The sequence below is a fragment of the Lentinus tigrinus genome, assembly GCF_003813185.1.
Source record: "Lentinus tigrinus ALCF2SS1-7 unplaced genomic scaffold L226scaffold_9, whole genome shotgun sequence".
NCBI classification, from domain to species: Eukaryota; Fungi; Basidiomycota; class Agaricomycetes; order Polyporales; family Polyporaceae; genus Lentinus; species Lentinus tigrinus.
Genome location: NW_027137918.1, coordinates 741117 through 759821, shown reverse-complemented (window position 1 = coordinate 759821; position 18705 = coordinate 741117). Strand labels below are relative to the sequence as shown.

General features: G+C 55.8%; 7 protein-coding genes across 7 annotated transcripts; 5 read left to right on the top strand and 2 right to left on the bottom strand.

Moving 5' to 3' along the window:
• Positions 1-495: 495 nt before the first annotated feature.
• L226DRAFT_612259 (thaumatin-like protein) lies at positions 496-1965 on the top strand. The gene is made up of 8 exons (XM_067686370.1): positions 496-694; positions 757-763; positions 828-877; positions 926-995; positions 1051-1140; positions 1191-1350; positions 1412-1582; positions 1647-1965. Exons 1-8 carry the CDS (start codon positions 600-602, stop codon positions 1757-1759), a joined length of 756 nt encoding a protein of 251 aa, XP_067536572.1. The 5' UTR covers positions 496-599; the 3' UTR covers positions 1760-1965.
• On the bottom strand, positions 1794-3525 carry L226DRAFT_559833 (NAD-P-binding protein). The gene is made up of 13 exons (XM_067683325.1): positions 3496-3525; positions 3389-3430; positions 3215-3324; positions 3082-3144; positions 2921-3027; positions 2800-2861; positions 2731-2740; positions 2538-2671; positions 2378-2471; positions 2246-2322; positions 2155-2190; positions 1977-2090; positions 1794-1914 (listed from the first exon to the last, which is right to left on the bottom strand). Exons 1-12 carry the CDS (start codon positions 3512-3514, stop codon positions 1993-1995), a joined length of 852 nt encoding a protein of 283 aa, XP_067536571.1. The 5' UTR covers positions 3515-3525; the 3' UTR covers positions 1794-1914; positions 1977-1992.
• A 936-nt stretch (positions 3526-4461) lies between these two features.
• Positions 4462-5446, top strand: L226DRAFT_545179 (NAD-P-binding protein; the record flags this gene model as incomplete). The annotated part of the gene is made up of 5 exons (XM_067682327.1): positions 4462-4493; positions 4547-4802; positions 4872-5102; positions 5188-5257; positions 5316-5446. The coding sequence occupies 5 exons, from the start codon at positions 4462-4464 to the stop codon at positions 5444-5446; spliced, it is 720 nt and encodes a 239-aa protein (XP_067536570.1).
• A 3100-nt stretch (positions 5447-8546) lies between these two features.
• L226DRAFT_394349 (uncharacterized protein) lies at positions 8547-9589 on the top strand. Its single transcript, XM_067674513.1, has 3 exons — positions 8547-8591; positions 8649-9481; positions 9535-9589. The coding sequence occupies exon 2, from the start codon at positions 8835-8837 to the stop codon at positions 9321-9323; it is 489 nt and encodes a 162-aa protein (XP_067536569.1). The 5' UTR covers positions 8547-8591; positions 8649-8834; the 3' UTR covers positions 9324-9481; positions 9535-9589.
• Positions 9140-10884, top strand: L226DRAFT_485078 (thaumatin-like protein). Its single transcript, XM_067677089.1, has 8 exons — positions 9140-9481; positions 9535-9541; positions 9595-9644; positions 9693-9762; positions 9815-9913; positions 9977-10136; positions 10211-10381; positions 10438-10884. Exons 1-8 carry the CDS (start codon positions 9387-9389, stop codon positions 10548-10550), a joined length of 765 nt encoding a protein of 254 aa, XP_067536568.1. The 5' UTR covers positions 9140-9386; the 3' UTR covers positions 10551-10884.
• A 1036-nt stretch (positions 10885-11920) lies between these two features.
• L226DRAFT_612255 (carotenoid ester lipase) lies at positions 11921-14338 on the top strand (the record flags this gene model as incomplete). Its single annotated transcript, XM_067686369.1, has 14 exons — positions 11921-12096; positions 12163-12359; positions 12423-12487; positions 12546-12558; positions 12613-12640; positions 12692-12766; positions 12822-12829; positions 12888-12953; positions 13018-13087; positions 13162-13517; positions 13572-13623; positions 13693-13940; positions 14001-14035; positions 14102-14338. 14 exons carry the CDS (start codon positions 11921-11923, stop codon positions 14336-14338), a joined length of 1626 nt encoding a protein of 541 aa, XP_067536567.1.
• Positions 14339-14777: 439 nt separating this feature from the next.
• On the bottom strand, positions 14778-17812 carry L226DRAFT_570212 (uncharacterized protein; the record flags this gene model as incomplete). The annotated part of the gene is made up of 4 exons (XM_067684410.1): positions 14778-16942; positions 16992-17171; positions 17225-17352; positions 17670-17812. The coding sequence occupies 4 exons, from the start codon at positions 17810-17812 to the stop codon at positions 14778-14780; spliced, it is 2616 nt and encodes an 871-aa protein (XP_067536566.1).
• Positions 17813-18705: the final 893 nt, after the last annotated feature.

Sequence of the window (18705 nt, the reverse complement as noted above, 5' to 3'; positions counted from 1 at the left end):
GCAGGCTGCTCACAGAGAGCAGCCTGAGCTAGCGGGTAGAGCGTCGCCAACGTCGTACATCATAGGTCTGCATGAATGAGCACACTCCGAAGGTTTGCCCTCCGTCTCCAAGTCATTGTCAAGCATGCGCAGCGCGACGCTCACCTGCCCGCTCTCGAATGATGTGGATCTGGGCGACTCGGGCTAATCAACCACAGCCGCCTTGCGCAGGCTCTAGCCTATCACATGGCCCAGAGCACTCCATCAGCACGTCGACAACCACATGGCTATCCGTGGTCATTCGACCGGGTGTGACCGCACAATACTGCCCAGCCTTCCGACCCGCCCACCTTCTCGTTTCCGACGAAGCTTCATCCGCACGACGTCACATCTGTTCAGGCGGATCTCGCGTTACTTGAGCTGCCATGTGCAGAGGGCATGCGCTTCGAATCCAGTGCCACCCCGGGCTCCTGGAGTCAACATGTCACACGCGCCGCACTCCGAATGCTAGGAACCCAACTTAAGACGCCAGTAGCAAGGTACAAAAGGCAACAAGCTGCAATGCATGCGCAGTGGAAGATCCCTCTAGCATTACGCGCACTCGCACTCCCAAGATCGCCATGAAGAGTTTCTTGGCCCTTACCGCCCTCGCATTCGTCTCTTGCTCCGCGGCCCGCAATCTGACGGTAGTCAATAACTGCGCGTTCACGATTTGGTACGTCTCTGCCTGTACTTTCCAAGTTGACGAAGTACCTACTGACTCCAATGATCTTAAAGGCCTGCTGTATGTTATTATCGCGCTCCGACTCGGAGTTCGGGCGTCCAGCTCACTTCCGCTCGTAAAATAGCACTTCACCGACCCGACCAGCGGCTCTTCTCGTCCTGACTACCCTACTGGGTATGTCTACCGAAGTTCTACGATATCTTGATGCTTACGCCATGACAGCTGGACTCAAGAATCCCACCAAAGCGTGTCGTTCTCTGTCCCTGACAGCTGGATAGGTGGTCGTATCTGGGTGAGCTCAACCCAGTCCAATCGAGATCGTATGACCTGACCATTCCGCTGCTCAGGCGCGCCGTGAGTGCGACTTCAGCGCCAACCCCGGACCTAACTCCTGCCTCGACGGCGGCTGCGACGGGGGTCTCGAGTGTACTGGTACCGTACGTCTTCTAGCCTAAACTTTGATGGGGTACTGAAGGCACATTTACAGGGTGCTCCCCCTGCCACCTTGGCTGAGTTCGCGCTTGGCTCCGCCGGGGGCACCGACTACGTGGACGTCTCGATCGTCGACGGCTTCAACCTGCCCATGAGAATCAGCAACAACAAGGGCTGCCCGGCTCCGGACTGCCCTGTCGACCTCAACCCGAACTGTCTGTCTCATCCATTTCTCTATTCCTTGCTAAAGTGGATTCCGAACTCACTCCCGTTCAGGCCCTGCCGAGCTCAAGGGCCCCTTCGACTCCAGCGGCTCTCCTGTAGGCTGCAAGAGCTCATGCGAGGCAGGGCTCGGCGACCCCGTTAACAACCCGAACTGCTGCACGGGTACACACGGCACCCCGGCAACTTGTCCTCCCTCTGGCGTTGCGTACTACTCCTACTTCAGTACGTCCAATCTCCTCCGAGCGTTCTTGCCTTCCATGATGCTGACGATATGCTGCGCGGGCAGAGGGCAACTGCCCGAACTCGTACGTCTTTGTGTACGACAACTCGGGCGGTGCTCCGCAGTGGGTGTGCACCGCTAGCCAGAAGGCGGACTATACCGTCACGTTCTGCCCGTGAGCCCGAGGGTGGAGCGTGTCCTGACTCCTCTTCTCCTCCATCGACCTCCTGAATCGCGCAATTGAGCCCTGGGAGGCACCGCATAGCGTGTAGGATACGCAAGCATCACATACGTCCATGTATCATCTTGAGCTACTATTTGTACCTCCGATTGACTATAAACGGCATTGGCAATTGTGGTCTGGCGTCATTAAGGCTCATACAATACAGGACTTACGTCCCATACGGCAAAACTACAATGCAGCCTTCGTCCGCGAGTGCGTAGCCGCGCCGTCCAGGATGATGTGCGTGCCCGACACGTAGGCTGATGCAGGGCTGGCGAGGAAGAGCGCTGCAATGCAGGATATGTGAGGATCTGAACCAAATCAAATGAGAGCGACGATGAATGCACGTACCGACGCCTGCCATATCTCTTGGGTGACCAATACGGCCTATAAGGAAAATCAACTAGTGTTTCATGCACTGGTGGAGGAGAGAAAGGCTCACCGAAGGGGTTGCCATCAGCGAGACCCTCCTCGCCGTGTTGCTTCATACCGAAAGCCGTCATCTTCGAGGGGAAGACACTGATTGGAGAGCATTGTAAGGGAATCGGCTTGGACTGGTCGGTAAGCGACTTACCCAGGGAGAATGGCATTGACGGTGATGAACTTCGGTGCCAACGTGGTGGCGAGGAGGACCGTGAGGTGATTGACAGCTGCTTTGCTGGTTCCGTCTATGCCGTGTTTTGCATGGCCTCGGTCAGTACTCGACTGTAATGCGAAGTGAGGATAAGACGTACAGCTCCAGAGGCCATTCCCGCCGCCTGCGACCTTGGAGCCAGTCGTGGTGGTGAGGAAGCTGGCGACGGACGAGATGTTGATGACGCGTCCGGGGTCAAACGAGGTGGCATCCTTCGCGAGGAGCGGCGTGAGCCTGGAGGGATGGGAGTCAAACAAAACAGATGACAATGAGAATGGGACCCAAGCACGTACGCCGCAGTCACTGGGCAAACAAACATGCGTGAGCAGATGGCCGACATGGTCAATGTGACATGAACATACTATAGAATACGCTCTTAACGTTGAGCGAGAGTATCTTGTCCCATCCTTCCTTCTCCGGGACGCTGCGATGTGACACAATTCAGCCATAGGAACTGTCATGCCGACTACAGGCTATGCTCACTTGTCGTAGGGCGCGCCCCATGATGCGCCGGAGTTGTTTACCAGAATGTGGATCTTAGGCTCGCGCTCCTTGATCTTGTCCGCGAGGGCATCACACCCGGCCTTCGTCTATCGAAGCAGTCAGCAAGCTTCAGCACAATCGAGTTCAGGACGGTGACATACGCTGATATCTGCGACGAAGTAGTGGCAGCTGCCTGGTCCCTGCTTGTTTAGCGCCTCGCAGGTCTGTTAAATATCCGGACGTCCGGTATGTTAACTACACCGGGCTCCGGAACAGGAGACGTTGAAGACGGACCTCCTTGAGCTGCTTTTCCTTGCGAGATGCGATGTACACCTTGGCACCATTCTGCACGTACGCGGACGCGATCATGGTGCCAATCCCGGAGCCTCCTCCAGTAACCACGGCTGCAGGTGTTCTGTCAGAGCGAATGTCATAACATTTCCGTAGAAATGCCCGCGGGATTCTCACCGACTTTGCCCTTGACATCGAAGAGGTTGCTTGTCCTGAAGTCTTCGATTCGGTCGCGACTGTCATTAGCCAGATCTATGCAAGTTCAACGGGGCTTTGCATCTCACCTAGAGCGTTGGCCGACATGATGTTGGGTGTATGGGGAAGAGTGCCTTACCCCGCATTTCCCCAGCGAACATATTGTCGGCCCGGTTGTTCAGATAACCGGAAGCGCTCGAATGATGACTAATGTACCGCATTTGGCAAATGCCGACGGCGGCCCCGACTTTTTCGGGTTCAGCGCTATCGCGGGTTTCCTGACGACATCATCAACCACCAGCGTCGCTCGATTGCTACCAAGCGCAAGTCGATATATCATGCGGCGGAGAAGGTATCTGGAATCTTGGGAGGAAGAGGTATGGACAGCCCCATCGACACCGCTGGAATGTACGTCGTGAGAGTTCAATCCCGAGGTTACCGTTCGAGTCAACAGGTGCGTCCACCCACACCAGTCGATGCTGTTCTGTATATACAATAGCTGAAGTGCGCCGTGTTTCTCATCAGCATTCACTTTCGTGTCCCCGCGTTTGACAGAACGTGGACTACGGCACCTCCGACAATCAAGCCGCGACAGCTTACCAACAACACCAACAACTTCGAAAGACCCAGCGACGGAAGCTCCCCGGAAGCTTCTCAGCTTGTTGATTGAAATTGAGTCACGTTCGCAAGGTCTCAGATGTCGCTAGCGCAACAGGTTCAACAGTGAAACTCTCAGCACAGCGTACAGTACGCGTCGCCCTCGATCACCTTGGCGATCGGTGGGTATCCACTCTTGATGCCGAAGATGACAAAGGTGTGCATCGTCGCCGTTCGGAAATTGAGCTTTTCACCATTAACTGACGTGTTCAGGTCAGCAAGTGCGCATGCACATGTCTTCTTGAGGACAGGCCGTCTACGTACGTCTCCCAGGTGCCGTGAAAGATGACACACACGCCTCCACCACGAAGTCTATATATGAAGGTGAGCAATTTGCTTCTTTTCGTATCGAACAAACATCGAACTCAGCCCAGCTACAGAGCTAGACGATACTGAAGATGTCTGAGAATCATGTATGGCTCATCACTGGGTAGGTCTCGCGGTCTCTCTCATACGTATACCCTCCTCACTTTCGATCGGCAGGGCTAACCGGGGTATCGGCCTGGAGTTGGTGAAGCAGCTGCTACAATCCCCATCCAACACCGTCATTGCAGGGTGCCGATCCCCGTCGAAGGCGGCGGATCTTCAGGGGCTGGCTGCGCAAGCGAATGGGCGACTCCACCTCGTAGCCCTCGATGTCAGCAGCCAGGAGTCCGTCACCACTGCCGCAGTGGAAGTCGCCAGAATACCAAGCATCGCCGAGAAGGGCATTGATTATCTTGTCAACAACGCCGGTATCGTGCGTATCCAGCCTTGTCTTTTGTTTAGTTCCTAATACTGATATTTACGTATGATGCCTTTCATGAAGCTTCCTGGAGGATATGATACCGCGTTCGGCATGGACTTCAGTCACTTAGAGCAGACGTTCAACACGAATGTCATTGGGCCCGCACGCGTCGCACAGGCATTCGTCGGTCTCGTCGAGAAGAGCACGAAGAAGACGATCGTGAACATCTCAAGCACCATGGGCAGCATCGGCTCAGACCCTGGCGCACACGGGTCGTCGTATGCGATCTCGAAGACGGCGCTGAACATGCTCGTGCGTAGCGTCCTTCCCGTCCTGCCTCTCTTTCCTATGCTTTCGTTGTACGATTTGCTGACCTCTCGCGTTCGCATTTGCATAGACATACAAGGAGGCGAAGGAGAAGTCGGACATCACGGTGATATCGATGTGCCCTGGGTGGCTCCAGACAGGTGAGTACTTACCACTTGCCGCGCGGTGCATCCATGCTCATGCGAGTATTTCTGTCAGATTTGGGCGGAAGCAGCGCGCCGTTGCACGTCTCGGTCGGGGTCGAGGGCATCATCAAGACTGTGGCTGGGCTCACGCCCAGCGACTCTGGGAAGTTCTTCAACATGAAGGGCGAGATAGTACCGTGGTGAGATACGAGGTCGAGGGCAGATTGGCAGATCTCTAGAACGCGGATAGACGCAGAAGTATACACGGATAAATTATTTTCTTTGATGAGACGTGCTGGAACGGAAGCGCGTCAACGTCTCACTGTGAAGCTTCGGTGCGTCCATTCAATCCCTTTTGTCTCGCCCAACTTTAGTGAGTGGACACTGCGACTGCGTTGTAGGTCCATACCTCTTCTTGTTGTGTTACTCTAGGACTGATCATCGTTGACGTCAGTCTCATCCCCTGGATACCGTTACATGGATGAAGCCTCCACCCTGCGTCTTAAAGCTTCGGGCGGGGACCCGTGGCTACCTCGGTCGTCCACGGGCATGCTGAGGATGACTTGAGTCGCCTCTCTCTCCAGATCCCTAGTCACGCCAATGGTGAGGGTCAGTCACGGACCCACAGGTTTTTGTCCTTGTGTATCCCTGTCAAAATCGAGCCCACTCATCCGCTTTTCAACTCGGTATGCTTGGTCATTCACATCCATCCTCAGTCATACCCTATCTCTATCTTCTTCAGAGTCAAGCATGATCGTAGAATGCGAACTTGCTGTCGATCGCCCTGAACCGTCGATCGATTGCAGCTTACTGTGCTAGCAAAGACGTATTGAGGTTACAAGGTGAGTATCAGCTCGCCCGAGTGGTCCCATTTGGCACCGGACGCGCAAACAGGACTTCAGAACTCAGCGCCGCCCATCATATCAGTACGCGGCACTGCAGTCGATCTCAGCATGTTGCTCAGATGGCCATCGATAAAACGCACTGATAGCAATTCGTTGTAGTTCCAACCTCGCCTCGAATAGGGAATTATATTCGCATGAGTATGTTGCTTCCAATCTATCTCTGGAGAGTTCCTTATATCTTCGCGAATAGGCCGAAGTCCACGTCGGTTCGGGTGGGAACGCGACCCATCAGGCCACTCTTCCGTGTCCCTCTTCTCACGAAGTGATGGCGTCCCGCGCGCTATTCAGCTCGGGTCGAATTCACCTTATGGCCCCGCCGATTGAGGTATGGCCCCTCTGCCCGGATCCTAGAAGCATGCCCAGCTCACGTACCCATTCTATAGTGACGGGCAACTCAGCCCGACATCCGCATATGCCGCGTCCTTGACAGCGCTCGCACTGGATGGTTTCGTCTAGATCATGAGGACGATGTCCCAGAGCATCATTCAGCGCAGGTCGGTTTAGCGGTCGGATATGATTCGGCCTCACAGCCCCCCAAGTGTCACGGCATGATGTCCGGCGACCCTTCTTGAGACGCACAGACCTCGATCCCGCCGGGGCGGTCAAAGTTCTAGGGTGCTACGCATCACCTGCGTACCACTGAGCGCTCCGGCGCTGGCATCAATATTCAGTTTGCGTCATGCATGCTCGCGCCGGTCTGACATTGGCGCGCAGGCTGGCCGAGGTGCGCTCACGATGACAAGTGCACCGCATGCGCAAGTTCGTTCGGTGCCTGGTTGAACTCTAGGGAGGGCACGACGGCGATGCAGCTTATTATCTCACGTCATGTGAGTACGTCTCTCCTATTACATACCCACACCCGAGCAAGTTCACATGCAGCGTTGCACAGTTAAAATCACGGAGTGCGCTCTCGCCTCTTCTCGACAACCCGACTCATACGACGGGCTCGCGTCCTTTCGGCGTGCATACGCCGGCTGGAGGGCACACTAGCATTCTTTCACGCGCAGCTGCCATGTTGAGATAATGCGCGAAGAGAGCTGAACGAGAACTCGAAGAAGATGCGGTACGGCCGCTACTCAAGGTCACTTGGCACCGGCTTGTAGGCGTGCCGCCCACGTCGATAGACAATGGTAATCGGACTACGCATCCCGAACGTGGTTTGACAGGGAAGCACGATGCTGATGCACATTCGACACAAGACAGACGGCATCGCTCTTAACACGGGGCGGGATTGCTCTGCGTTCCTCGTTTGGTATGTCCGCATGAGTCCTACCTTTGCCGTGACCTCAGGCTGAAGACCAGTGTCGCTAAGGAATTCCTCTTCCATGACGCCAGCTAGTCTAAGCTGGAGTTTGGGTGGGTCCAGCCAAGGCAATGACCGCGCACTCTTCCAGTAGAGGTCATGCTGCTGCCAGCATGACCTTCCCGGTCAGGCTGTAGAGCGATGGGCTTTCCATTCCCATCGCATTGATGGGAAGCCACAACAGCCTTGATCATGATATACCAGGCACACGGGACGCGGAATACCTTGTTTTCTTCGCCTTTCTTGTCCTGATAAGTTATCGATCGCACCGAGAGCCTTCAACTACTCTCGGGAGGAAGATGCATCGAGCGTTGCGTATGCGCCACGAGCGGTACTTGGTGGTTGTTTCTCGGCGCGTCGCTACAGCAGTGAGCCGACTCGCTTACGCTTGTTGACGGCAAGGTCCGACAAACCCGATGTTCGCTCCAGGCAAGCTGCGGAGGTGTGTTCATTTACGAGCTCCACCCTGCCGTTGTCCTCAGCCTCCGGCTAGCCTGTCCTCGAACTCGAAGGTCCTCGGGTGTCATCTGTCGGGCATACTTCCGCTATACTCAAGGGCGTTGTCAAGGACCCGACGTCCATTGTCCTGGGCGCAGATCGCAGCATGCCCACATTCCCTCGACTTAAGCGAGCATGTGCACCGCTTCGACTGACCCATACAGACCAGCATCTGCCTGATATTCTTCGAAAGTTCGTACCCCTTCCTCAAGGCGAGCACAAGGGAGCGAAGACAGAACGTCCAGTTTCTCCGAGGATCCGTAGCAATGATCCATTGCTTTCGTCGTGCCTGTTCCGTGCTTCGCCAGCGCTATCATAAGTTGGTTGTGAGACCAGGTGAGGCCATGTGTCCTGGACGAACACAAGGTCTGACATCACGAGTAGGACCAGCAGGCAAGACGATCTGCGCGTACTTGACCTACGCTCGTTCCACCACATGATGCGGTGTTTGTCTGCTGGCATGCATATGGTACACGCCCTTCTCTGGATAAGCCCTATCCACCTCTTACGCGACTGGCTTTAAACTTGCACCGCTCGTTCGGGTCCGCGCACTTGCTCGTGGTCGGTACTTGGGCTGTAGGACCGAAGGACCTTCTGATCATGTGGTCCAGTTGCGGTAGTCGACGATAACCTTGATACCTCGGTATGACCTTGTGCTCGATGTCGTTGGCGACGGTCTAACCGGATTGTACGTACACAGGTCGTGCACACCAGCCAACGAGAACCCTCGTGGTCGCGGGCGATATGTGGACCAGACCGAAGTTTGCGTCCGTCCCGAACAGAGAGCTACGCGAGACCCTCGACCAGTATGTATCTGGACGACTCGGGCCAATCAATCACAGCCGCCGCGTTCAGTTAGTCCCATGGCCCAGAACAATCGATTAGGATGTCGACGACCATATGGACTTCCGTAGTCAGGCTGGTCAGCGCGTTCGAGCGGGACGTTCACCGGACCAGCATCAGAAGAGCTAGCCAAGCCTGTCCGCCCACGGCGCCTTCCGTGTGTCTCCAAAAGAGGCAGGTCCTGTGTTCGCGAACACCGCCCAGTGCGACTCGCCCGCCTTCTGGTTCCCGACGCACCATGTGTCTCTCACGTCCCGCGCGCCCCGTGCAGATCTCGTCCGTCCTCGTACGACGTCACATTGATCAGCCCGGTCCCGGTGCGTCTCTTTCTGCGCTCTATGTTCCTGGGCTCGCTGCATCCGAGATGGAAAGGGAAATATGCCTCCCAGTCATGTGTCCCCTACTCTGCGAAGCAGCATGGCGTTCCTTGTTCCTTCGGCTCATCGGCCTGCTGCAGTTCGTTGTTGGTGTCCGAGATCCTATTCGGCGGCCAACAGACGCGGACCGCGAGGTACAAAAGGCAGCGACATGACGAGGCCGGATTCTGTAGTGGACTTCGAGCCCCTCTCCTGCTACTCACACATCCACGATCACCATGAAGAGCTTCACTGCTGCTGCTGCCCTCGCATTCGTCTCCAGCGCCGCGGCGCGTACCTTCACCGTGTACAACAACTGCCCCTTCACGATCTGGTATGTCTATAACTATCTTTCATCGCGGGACTGGTGCACTAACACTCATTCAGGCCTGCTGTATGTTCTATTACGCGCGTGTACTCCGTATGCCGTATTCACATTTCCTCTAGCACTTCACCGCTCCAGCTTTTAGTTCTACTCGTCCCAACTATCCTACTGGGTACGTCTATGACGTCTTCTACAATAACGTAGACTTACACCTTCACAGTTGGGCTCAGGGTGCCTATCAAGCCGTGTCGTTCTCTGTCCCGGACAACTGGACTGCTGGCCGTATTTGGGTAAGCTGGTATCGTATGTACTATTATCGCGGTGTCTTATCACTACTTGCAGGCTCGTCGTAACTGCGACTTCAGCGTGAACCCGGGTCCAAACTCTTGCCTGGACGGTGGTTGCAACGGCGGTCTCGAGTGCGACATCAACACTGGTGGCGTACGTCTTCAAACCTGCTCAAAATCCAAATCTGCCCAAGTACTGATATGCTATCTCCTATAGGGTGTTCCGCCCGCGACCCTCGCCGAGTTCACGCTTGGCGCTTCTGATGGCAATGATTGGTACGACGTCTCGCTTGTCGACGGCTACAATCTGCCCGTCAGGATCAGCAACAACAAGGGCTGCCACGTTGCGGACTGCGCCGTTGACCTTGGCCCGAACTGTGAGTTCCCTACGACTGCCATATTCTCTCTCAGAGAAGCATACTCTAATACATTCTTCTTTGCCTCCGCCTAGGCCCTGCTCAGCTCAAGGGTCCCTTCGACTCCACCGGCTTCCCCGTCGGATGCAAGAGCGCATGCGAGGCTGGTCTGGGTGACCCGGTCAACAACCCGAACTGCTGCACGGGCACGCACAACACCGCGGCGACCTGCCCGTCCTCCGGCGTTGCGTACTACTCTTACTTCAGTGCGTACACTGTCTTATTGCATCTTCTTACCTCCCATCCCGACATCACGCCGCAGAGAGCAACTGCCCGAATTCGTACGCGTACGCATTCGACGAGTCCAGCGGTACCGCGCTCTGGACTTGCAGCGCTGGTCAAAGGCCCGACTACACCGTCACCTTCTGCCCGTGAGAGGAGAAACAGCTCCTCCCAACAGGTTCTCCCTTCCGTCGTGAAATCAAATCGGAAGCACCACACAGGCGTCGCCATCAGCTTGCACGGCGAGTTGGCGGTGCTGGTGATGGATGCATTGGCATTGGTTGTTATGGTTCTATCATGTTTGTAACGATGTTTTTTGTCTTTGATAGTAAAAGAAGAAATGTATGGAATACTGTGTTCTATATCTTGTGTACTACTGCCACGCGAGGCTTGCTAACGGCCAATCGCAAAACTCCATGAGTTAGCCATCGAGGCGGTGCAGGTCGTTTGGCTGTCTTTGAGCAGGTTGTACGGGTTTGTCGCTTCGCGAATCTGTTCGGTTGAAGTTCGTCAATTTATGAGAGGTTGACGCAATTCGAACAGAGTTGCCGTATGGAGATGGCGCTTACTGAGGTCCCGCGAGGCTGTGCTCCGGATTGTCTCTCTCTCTGTGTAACCACCACGACTTGTTGCCCGAACACCCTACGCCGACTCTCCGTCTTCGTGATGGATTATACCTTGATGAGGCCTTGGCGAGGACCTATGACTTGAGCACATCGTGGACTTAAGGTCTGCCGCTCTTCTCTTATCAGGACCGCCACGTCACGATGGGTCAACTCGAACATGTCAACCTCTAGACTGTTCGGTACCCCGCATGCAGGAATCGCTCCTCTGCATATCCTGTAATGCTGATGGCGGAATCAAACTATTGGCTGTGTCTTTCTCGGGTGTATAACCGATATGTATGCATGAAGTATGCTCGTTTCTTCTGATGATTTAGCCTACATTAATACTATCCCTGCATCATCAATAGGAGGCCGGAAGACATTGTCAGGGTGCTTCATTCGTGGCGGCCGTCATATGTCTCCGACTTTGCGAGCGGCGCGCATTGATGGTTACTGTATGTCCGAGTACACCGGCGCGGACTTGTGCGGTGCTTGGGCTCTCCACGAAGCGAGTAGCGTCGCCTCTCTGAATCTTCGTGGGACGATGGAGGACGAAGTATGTATTTGTACTGACAAATATCGTACCACTCCATCCAACAGAGCCGCATTCACCGACGTATCGACTCCTACTTATTCGCATCGAAACATGTTCGATGACGAGAATGGTACACATTAGTCGAGTCTATTGTGATCATCTACTCCGGTCAATTCCATAGATCATGCTAGCACAGGTCCCCGTGAAGGGAAGTGCATGCTTTAGGGACACGCTCTGACTGATCCCGCCTGTATGTGCCCACAGATGCACTCGAACTGCCTTCATCCCCCGTCTATTTCCCCTTGGGCTCAGAGTATTTAAGTCATCAGTCTCCTCGACATGCGCTCCTCCAGCTCATATTCTAACCCGAGATCAACGGAGAGATGCTGCTCCACCACTCCATCCTGTCCTTTCTGAGTATCATCACTATAATATGCGCCTTCGCTGCGCCTCCTAACCTTACAGGCCCCCCTTCTGTTACGCTTGATGAAGCTACGGTGTATGGCATAACCGACGGCATGACCAACTCGTTCCTCGGCATCCCCTATGCCCAGCCTCCGTGAGTCCAAGTGTCGCGATTCTATCAGTAGTTTTAGTCAAGCTCACTTGTAATGCATCGCCATAGAACAGGAAGTCGTCGATTGTCACCTCCTGAACCCGTTCCAATGTATACGGCCACTATCAATGCGTCTACCTGGGGAAACCAATGCTTCAATGCCCTCACGCTGGGAACATTTGCGCTTCCGTCCTGGACTACCGCGGAAATGCAGCAGTATATGTCCGTATTCAATTCGCTAGAGCCTGCTCCCTTCAACGAAGACTGTAAGTACCCTTGCTTACCGGTTTCGACGCGATGCTGAGAATGCCGAACCCTCGGCGGGGCAGGCTTGAATCTGAACGTGATCACCCCAGCGAAGGTGACCATGGGCAAGAAGCTCCCGGTTGTCGCAGTAAGTCCCACGTTCCCGGGCCTCCGTTGAATCCAGTTGCATACTCATGCATATCCAGTATATCTTCTTCAGTACGATGTCCTGCTCGCAGCTCAAATAGTGGCCACATTGACAATGCCTTCTAGGTGGCTTTGATTTCAGCGGGAGCTCGAAGTATGGAAACACAGTCTTTCGTTGATTATACTCTGACCAATGGTGCCATAGCGTCGACGGAAGGGTCATGGTGAACCGATCCATCGAAATTGGAGAACCGGTTATATGGGTGTCCATGAACTACCGGTACGTGCACCCCCTCGTTATTAATTACGGGCTTCAGCTGACATCATGCCCGAAGGCTGGGACGTGCGTGGTGTGGCATCTGCAGTCTCGCGCTTAAGGAAGCTCAACCTGTCATCGCTAGCATACGGCTTTCTGCCAGGAAAGGCGGTCAAAGACGCAAAAGTAGGAAACCTTGGCCTCAGGGACCGTGAGTGAAACCGAACCTAGTCGCGGGCGTGTTGCTCCAACTGATGCATATACCGAATGATCAGAACGGCTCGCTCTGCGCTGGATCCAGAAGTACATCTCCGCATTCGGAGGCGATCCCAGTCGAGTGACTTTGTAAGTGTTCATGATGGCCCCTACGAACTTCCGGCGCATTGGCGGTTCCGATGCTGATCGACACCCAACCTTAGGCTTGGTCTCAGCGCTGGAGCAGCGTCTGCGAGCCTACACACCGTCGCGAACGGAGGTATCTCTGAAGGGCTGTTCTCCGGTGTGTGGGCAGAGTCTGGGGCTCTCCAGCACCTACAGTGGATAGACGCGCCGGCGGGACAGGCGATCTATGACGATTTCGCCTCAGCGCTGAACTGTTCAGATGCAGCGTATTCGCTTGCGTGTTTGCGCGAGGTGCCGAGCGAGACCTTCCAATCTGTGGTGGGCACTTCAGGTACCGGCTTCTGGTCGCTGACCGCGGATGGGGACTTCCTCCAAGATCTTCCGCAACAGGCTCTTGTCAATGGCAAGGTCGCGCCTGTACCAATCGTGACGGGTGCATCAACTTCGTGTGTTTCCAGAGAAGATTGTGACTCACCAAACTATGTAGGCATTGCGGAAGATGATGGTACAATCGCTACAGTGACATTCCCGGACGGCGCGTGAGTTCATTTGACTAACAATTTCTCTCTCGAATTCTGACATCATGTGTTTGTCCCCGCTACCCATAGAAACGACACAATACTAGCGGCTTACATCAAAGGAAGTTTCCCCAGCATCTCCGATTCAGACCTCCAGGAGCTCCTGGATCTCTACCCGGACGATCCTGCGACTGGTGCACCATACGGCACGAAGCAAGAATACCAACTCGCTCCGGGATACAAGCGGATCGGATCGCTCGCCGGAGACATGGGCTTCGACTCAAACCACCGCTTGCTTGCACGTCACTTGTGCGCAAGGCAGAAAGTGTGGTCCTACTGTGCGTCTTTCGTCGCTTCGCGGTCCATCTTGAAGCAACAACTCATTGAATGTCTGGCAGACTATCGGCGCAACTTCATCTACGGGTTCGGAGTGGTAAGTTCCACTGGCCATGTGTTACGAGAAGTGCACGCTGACACAGGCGTCATGTCACGCTTGAAGACGCATGGCACGGAGATCCCGAACATGTACGGCGGCGGGGACATGGCAGACATGTTCATTCACTTCACGAACTTCGGTGATCCGAACGGCCGCCACCCAAGTATCTACTGGCCGCCTTACAATACTGAGGAACCTCTGATGCTGACCTTCCACGGCAATGACTCCCTCGGATACAAAGCGGACAATTACCGGGCTAAGCAGATCGACTTCATCAACCGCCTGAATCTCCAACCGTAACTGTCTTTACTCAGTATATCTACCTGCCTCATCTTCGCACACTTTTGTATCGACGCAGGTCTTCATGGCCAGAATTGACCTACTTCTCGTAAGTATTGCTTCTACGACACAGCCGCAGGGCGCACCACCATCACCCACCAGCCCGTCTTCTCACTGCGATCCGCGAAAGAAGCCGTCCTGACCTTGTAAGGTAGTCTTCGATCCACGCACTCGCAATAAGTTATCATTAAGGAAGAAAAGATGGTTGAAACGAAACCATACACGTCGGATGTTGTTACAACCACACTACACTAGGACGGTCCATATCCGCTAACTAATGTCAAGCCCTGCAGAGCTGGAGAGGTATGAATCTCGGGACTCAGCACGACAACATACCAACGTCGTACACGCACTACGCACTACTACACTACACACCTCCCCCTCTAAACCTAACTCGTATTTACGCGATGTGAATGACCTCGTCGTTCACACTCGCAGCAGCAGCCAGCTTTCCCTCCCGCGCAATGTGGCCAAGCTCGACCTTGACGCTATCCCGCGTGAACGCTGTGCGGTGCGCAGACGACACGGAGCGCATCGGCGCGTTTCCGACGCTCTTCACGCGCACTAGCTTCGGGCCCTCCCCCGCCCCACGCCTCACAAGCGACGCCGAGCGGGCAATCTCCACCTCGCCCGACACGAAGCTGTCATCGTCCTCGGGGGTCAGCGGCACGTCAGCGAGCTCCGCGCTGTGTGTGCGCCGGGAGGCGGCCATGACGCCCCTGTGCGGGGCAGACATGGGCGTGGGGAGCTGCACAGCGACCACGTCCTCGTCGATGACCTGCTCGATCTCGACGCTGCGGATGCGCTCGTCGTAGAGGCCCTCCGTCATCAGGGGTGCGGGCTTGCGCTTGACTGATGGGATGCGCGCAACTGGAGGCGAAGGCACAGGTTCGGGCGACGGATGTTCTGGGGACTCCGAAACGGGCTGCTCGACGCCCTCCGCGATGAACTCCGACCGTGGGACTTCCTGCGAGAGCATGCTGCGGCGGATCGGGCCAGTGGCAAAGGGCCGTGGCGGGATGACGGGGAACTGGAGTGCGAGCTCGTGTACATCGGACGCGGTCGTGCTTGAGGACAGGCCACGATCCTTGCGGCTCATCACGGTGAGGCGGGCAGTGGCCCTGGACCCGGGAGTCTCCCAGCTGGTGATGGTAGCGTCGGGGGATCCAATCGCATGGAATGAAGTCGCAGAGGCAGGCTCCTCATCATAATTCATGGTGCTTCCACGTGGTTGGACGAACGAGGTCACGCTAGTGCGCTGACTGGACTGAGGGGGGACAGGCTCGCCAAAGCTCACGGCGCTGTCACGGTAGTTCCGAGCGGACGAGCCGGCGTTGCTCCATGGGCGGTCGTAGCTCGCGAAGCTGGATACGCGACCAGCCTCTCGGTTGATGACCGATTCACGCAGAGACGGCTGCTGGACAGGACGTACAGAACGCGTCGAAGGTTTCCTAGCAACGGAGGACGGAAGACCGGGCTTACGAGCGCCTCCGTACGCTGGAAGACGGGTGAACGACGCGGATACATGGTTGACCGGGTGTTGCTGTGCGGGCTCGAAGGTTCCAGGAAGAGACAGCGCACGGTTGTGGGGATCTCGGAAGGGGTCCTGGATGAGGTCGAGGAACTCGAGGTTGGAGAAGCGGCGGAGCTCGAGCACGGGGAGGCGGTCCTGACGGATGTGCACGGTCACGCGTTGACGAGCATCAACCGGTGGGCGGGGGAGGCGGGGACGGGGCACAGCTGCGGGAACGTCGATCTCCTGCGCGTCTTCCTGGACGTCTGCGTACTCATCTGCCTCGCTCCTTGCGTACGGCCAGGAGTTGCGCCAGGAGTCGTGCCTGGTTGACCCAAAGGAGGACCCTGAGTCGCGCGAGCCCTTGGCTTTTCGGTGGAGAGACGGGTGAGATGCCAGGTTGAAAGTGATGCTAGAAGACTTGCGCGTGTTAAGCAGGCCAGGGGTGGCACGCTCCTCGTCGATAGAGGCGAGCTTGCGGTCGCGACGCATCCACGACGGGTCGCCGAGCTTGATCACCGAGCTGCGCTTCTCGTCGAACGGGTTCTGCCCCGTGAAGTCGTGACCGCCCACATGGCGGAACGTACTGAAGCGCGGGTTTGCGATCATTGCACGAAGCGTGGACTTGCGCCGCCTCTGCGACTCGCCGGGGCTGTAGAGCTTGAAGTCCTCAACGGTGTCGACGCCCTTGACCATGCCGATTATCAGGCAGCCGTGTCCAAGAAGACGGAGGATACGACGCGTGAACACGATGCCGAAGCCTCCGCTGGCGAACCCGATAACCGTCTCGATCGCACCTAGCTTTGTCCCTGCGACGATCCAGCCGAGGCCACGGAAAAGGTGTGCTTCCATCTCCTTCTCGCTCTGTTGGGAGTCAAGGGAGCGCTGGTGCGAGAGAGCCTTGACGAGGCGGTAGAATGCGATGCAGAAGTTAGCTGCCTGGAAGGCGGTGAGGAGAACGAGGGTCACGCTGCTGAGGAACATCTGTGTGACCGAGTCTGTGAAGCCAACTCCAAGCACGAGGGGCGTGCCGTCGACGCCGCCGAAGCTACCTATACGGACGTGGGTAACCGTTTCCCCGGAGACAGGCGAGGTACTCACGGTAGGTGATGCCAACGAATGAACCAAGCTCGTTCATAAGGATGATAAGGGGGATGAAGGCGAAGAGCACATATTTTGCGAGGGTCTGGAAGCGAACAGGCAGGGCGGGAATGAGCTCGGTCGTGGTCAGGAGGTAGAGAGCGAAGGTGTAGAGGAATAGTGGGATGAAGGACGCGACGCCTGCAGTCGCACGGTGAGTATGCATCCGGACGTTCAGTAGCGACGTCACTCACCGATGATGATGTCGAGCGACTTGAAGGAGTCCAGAGAGTTCCCAATGGTAGGGATGGTATGGGTGAGGAGGTCGAGTACGGCTAGGAGGAAGTACACAAATACTTCGGACGCGAGGAAGACATGTTTCCTGTGGGAAGAGCGTCTTCAATATTAGTCCGGGGGCGGGGTAGAGTGTGATATGAAGAGCAATATGAGGGCAATGAATGTGAAGGGAAACTGCGCGCGGATGAGGGGAACGTTATGAGCCATGACGCACGATCAGGGTGAGACATTCAGCCGGACATACCTGCGTCCCAAAACTGGCCTGTACACACCCGCGCCATAATTCAGCACACTAACCGCTACCAACCACTCCTCTACCCGCGCAGCTTCCTCAACTACTAGCCCAGATATCGCTCCTCACCCGCGTCCTCGCCACCGTCGTAGATAAAGAGGAGCACTCACTTGTCAGAACCACGCTTAACCCACAACAACACGATCGCGAAGATAATTTCGAAACCAGTCGGGAGCAGGAGAATACCAGCTTCGAGCCTAGTTAGGGACTGACAGCGGAGGATGGGAGCGAGAGAGAGACAGATTTCGCCCATGGAACCAGAGTGTGCTTGGGAGTCCTATGGAGGAGCAAGGTGCATTTCAAGAGTGACCGAGCCAGCAGCAACGACGGCGACGCCTCAAAGAAAGAAAAGAACGGAATGCAGACTGGCTGCGAGGAAAAGGCGACGCCTGCACCGAGGGAGAAATGAAAGGAGCGATGGTCGTGAAAAGCGTGAAAGGACACCCGGAAGGGGTGATAACAACAAGGGGCCGAGAGCGCACCCAATATTGGGCGTGTGGCTCGCGTCCCTGATGGCGAACACACGGTAGCACGACGATGGCAACACGCCCCGGGCTGTGTCGTCCGATGGCGACAGCCTCCTCCCCGTCGTCACGGTAATCTACAGCGCTTGCCTTTTCAGGCCGCCCAGAACTTCTCAATTATAGGTCTTTCCGCAATTCTTCCTTCTGCCAGTTATCGCGGGTCCGTCCACACTCTGCTGCGGTGTCGACATGCGCAGTAGGGAGGGCCACAGACATGGTGTCCACCTTTCTGAGTGTCAGCATACCGCGCAAGACAAGACTGACAATGATCCGGTCAAGCATCGCGATGAACGGATCACTCCGAACAATCGTACGCTTGCCATGCCCGCCGTGTCCGGTCTTAGGCGGGGTTGCTTTGACGTCGAAACGAATCCCTGGGACTTGACCACGCCAAGACTCAAGAGGTAGAACAAGGGTAGAACTCACCGGGGGCTGCCTTCAGAATACTCGGACAATGCCCGTTCCCGCGCGTGCACTCGAAAAGCGCATAGACTCACAGTGTCTCATGTCATGTTCGCAATCGAATGCTCGCAGCTCGTTCCGAAGGGAGAATGATGGAAAGAATCAGAGATGATCTGTTCAGAGCTCGGGAGTCGGGAGACATCGCCACCGGACCATTTGC

What these genes read in the sequence shown, in the direction of transcription:
- L226DRAFT_485078 (XM_067677089.1), top strand. Translation starts at nt 9,387, where the DNA reads ATGAAGAGCTTCACTGCTGCTGCTGCCCTCGCATTCGTCTCCAGCGCC. An exon ending in GCGACATCAACACTGGTGGC is followed by an intron (nt 9,914 to 9,976) that starts GTACGTCTTCAA and finishes TATCTCCTATAG; the next exon opens with GGTGTTCCGCCCGCGACCCT. An exon ending in CGTTGACCTTGGCCCGAACT is followed by an intron (nt 10,137 to 10,210) that starts GTGAGTTCCCTA and finishes GCCTCCGCCTAG; the next exon opens with GCCCTGCTCAGCTCAAGGGT.
- L226DRAFT_394349 (XM_067674513.1), top strand. Translation starts at nt 8,835, where the DNA reads ATGTCGACGACCATATGGACTTCCGTAGTCAGGCTGGTCAGCGCGTTC.
- L226DRAFT_612259 (XM_067686370.1), top strand. Translation starts at nt 600, where the DNA reads ATGAAGAGTTTCTTGGCCCTTACCGCCCTCGCATTCGTCTCTTGCTCC. An exon ending in GGATAGGTGGTCGTATCTGG is followed by an intron (nt 996 to 1,050) that starts GTGAGCTCAACC and finishes TCCGCTGCTCAG; the next exon opens with GCGCGCCGTGAGTGCGACTT. An exon ending in TGCGTACTACTCCTACTTCA is followed by an intron (nt 1,583 to 1,646) that starts GTACGTCCAATC and finishes CTGCGCGGGCAG; the next exon opens with AGGGCAACTGCCCGAACTCG.
- L226DRAFT_559833 (XM_067683325.1), bottom strand. An exon ending in CGATGTCAAGGGCAAAGTCG is followed by an intron (nt 3,325 to 3,388) that starts GTGAGAATCCCG and finishes GAACACCTGCAG; the next exon opens with CCGTGGTTACTGGAGGAGGC. An exon ending in GTCAATGCCATTCTCCCTGG is followed by an intron (nt 2,323 to 2,377) that starts GTAAGTCGCTTA and finishes CTCTCCAATCAG; the next exon opens with TGTCTTCCCCTCGAAGATGA.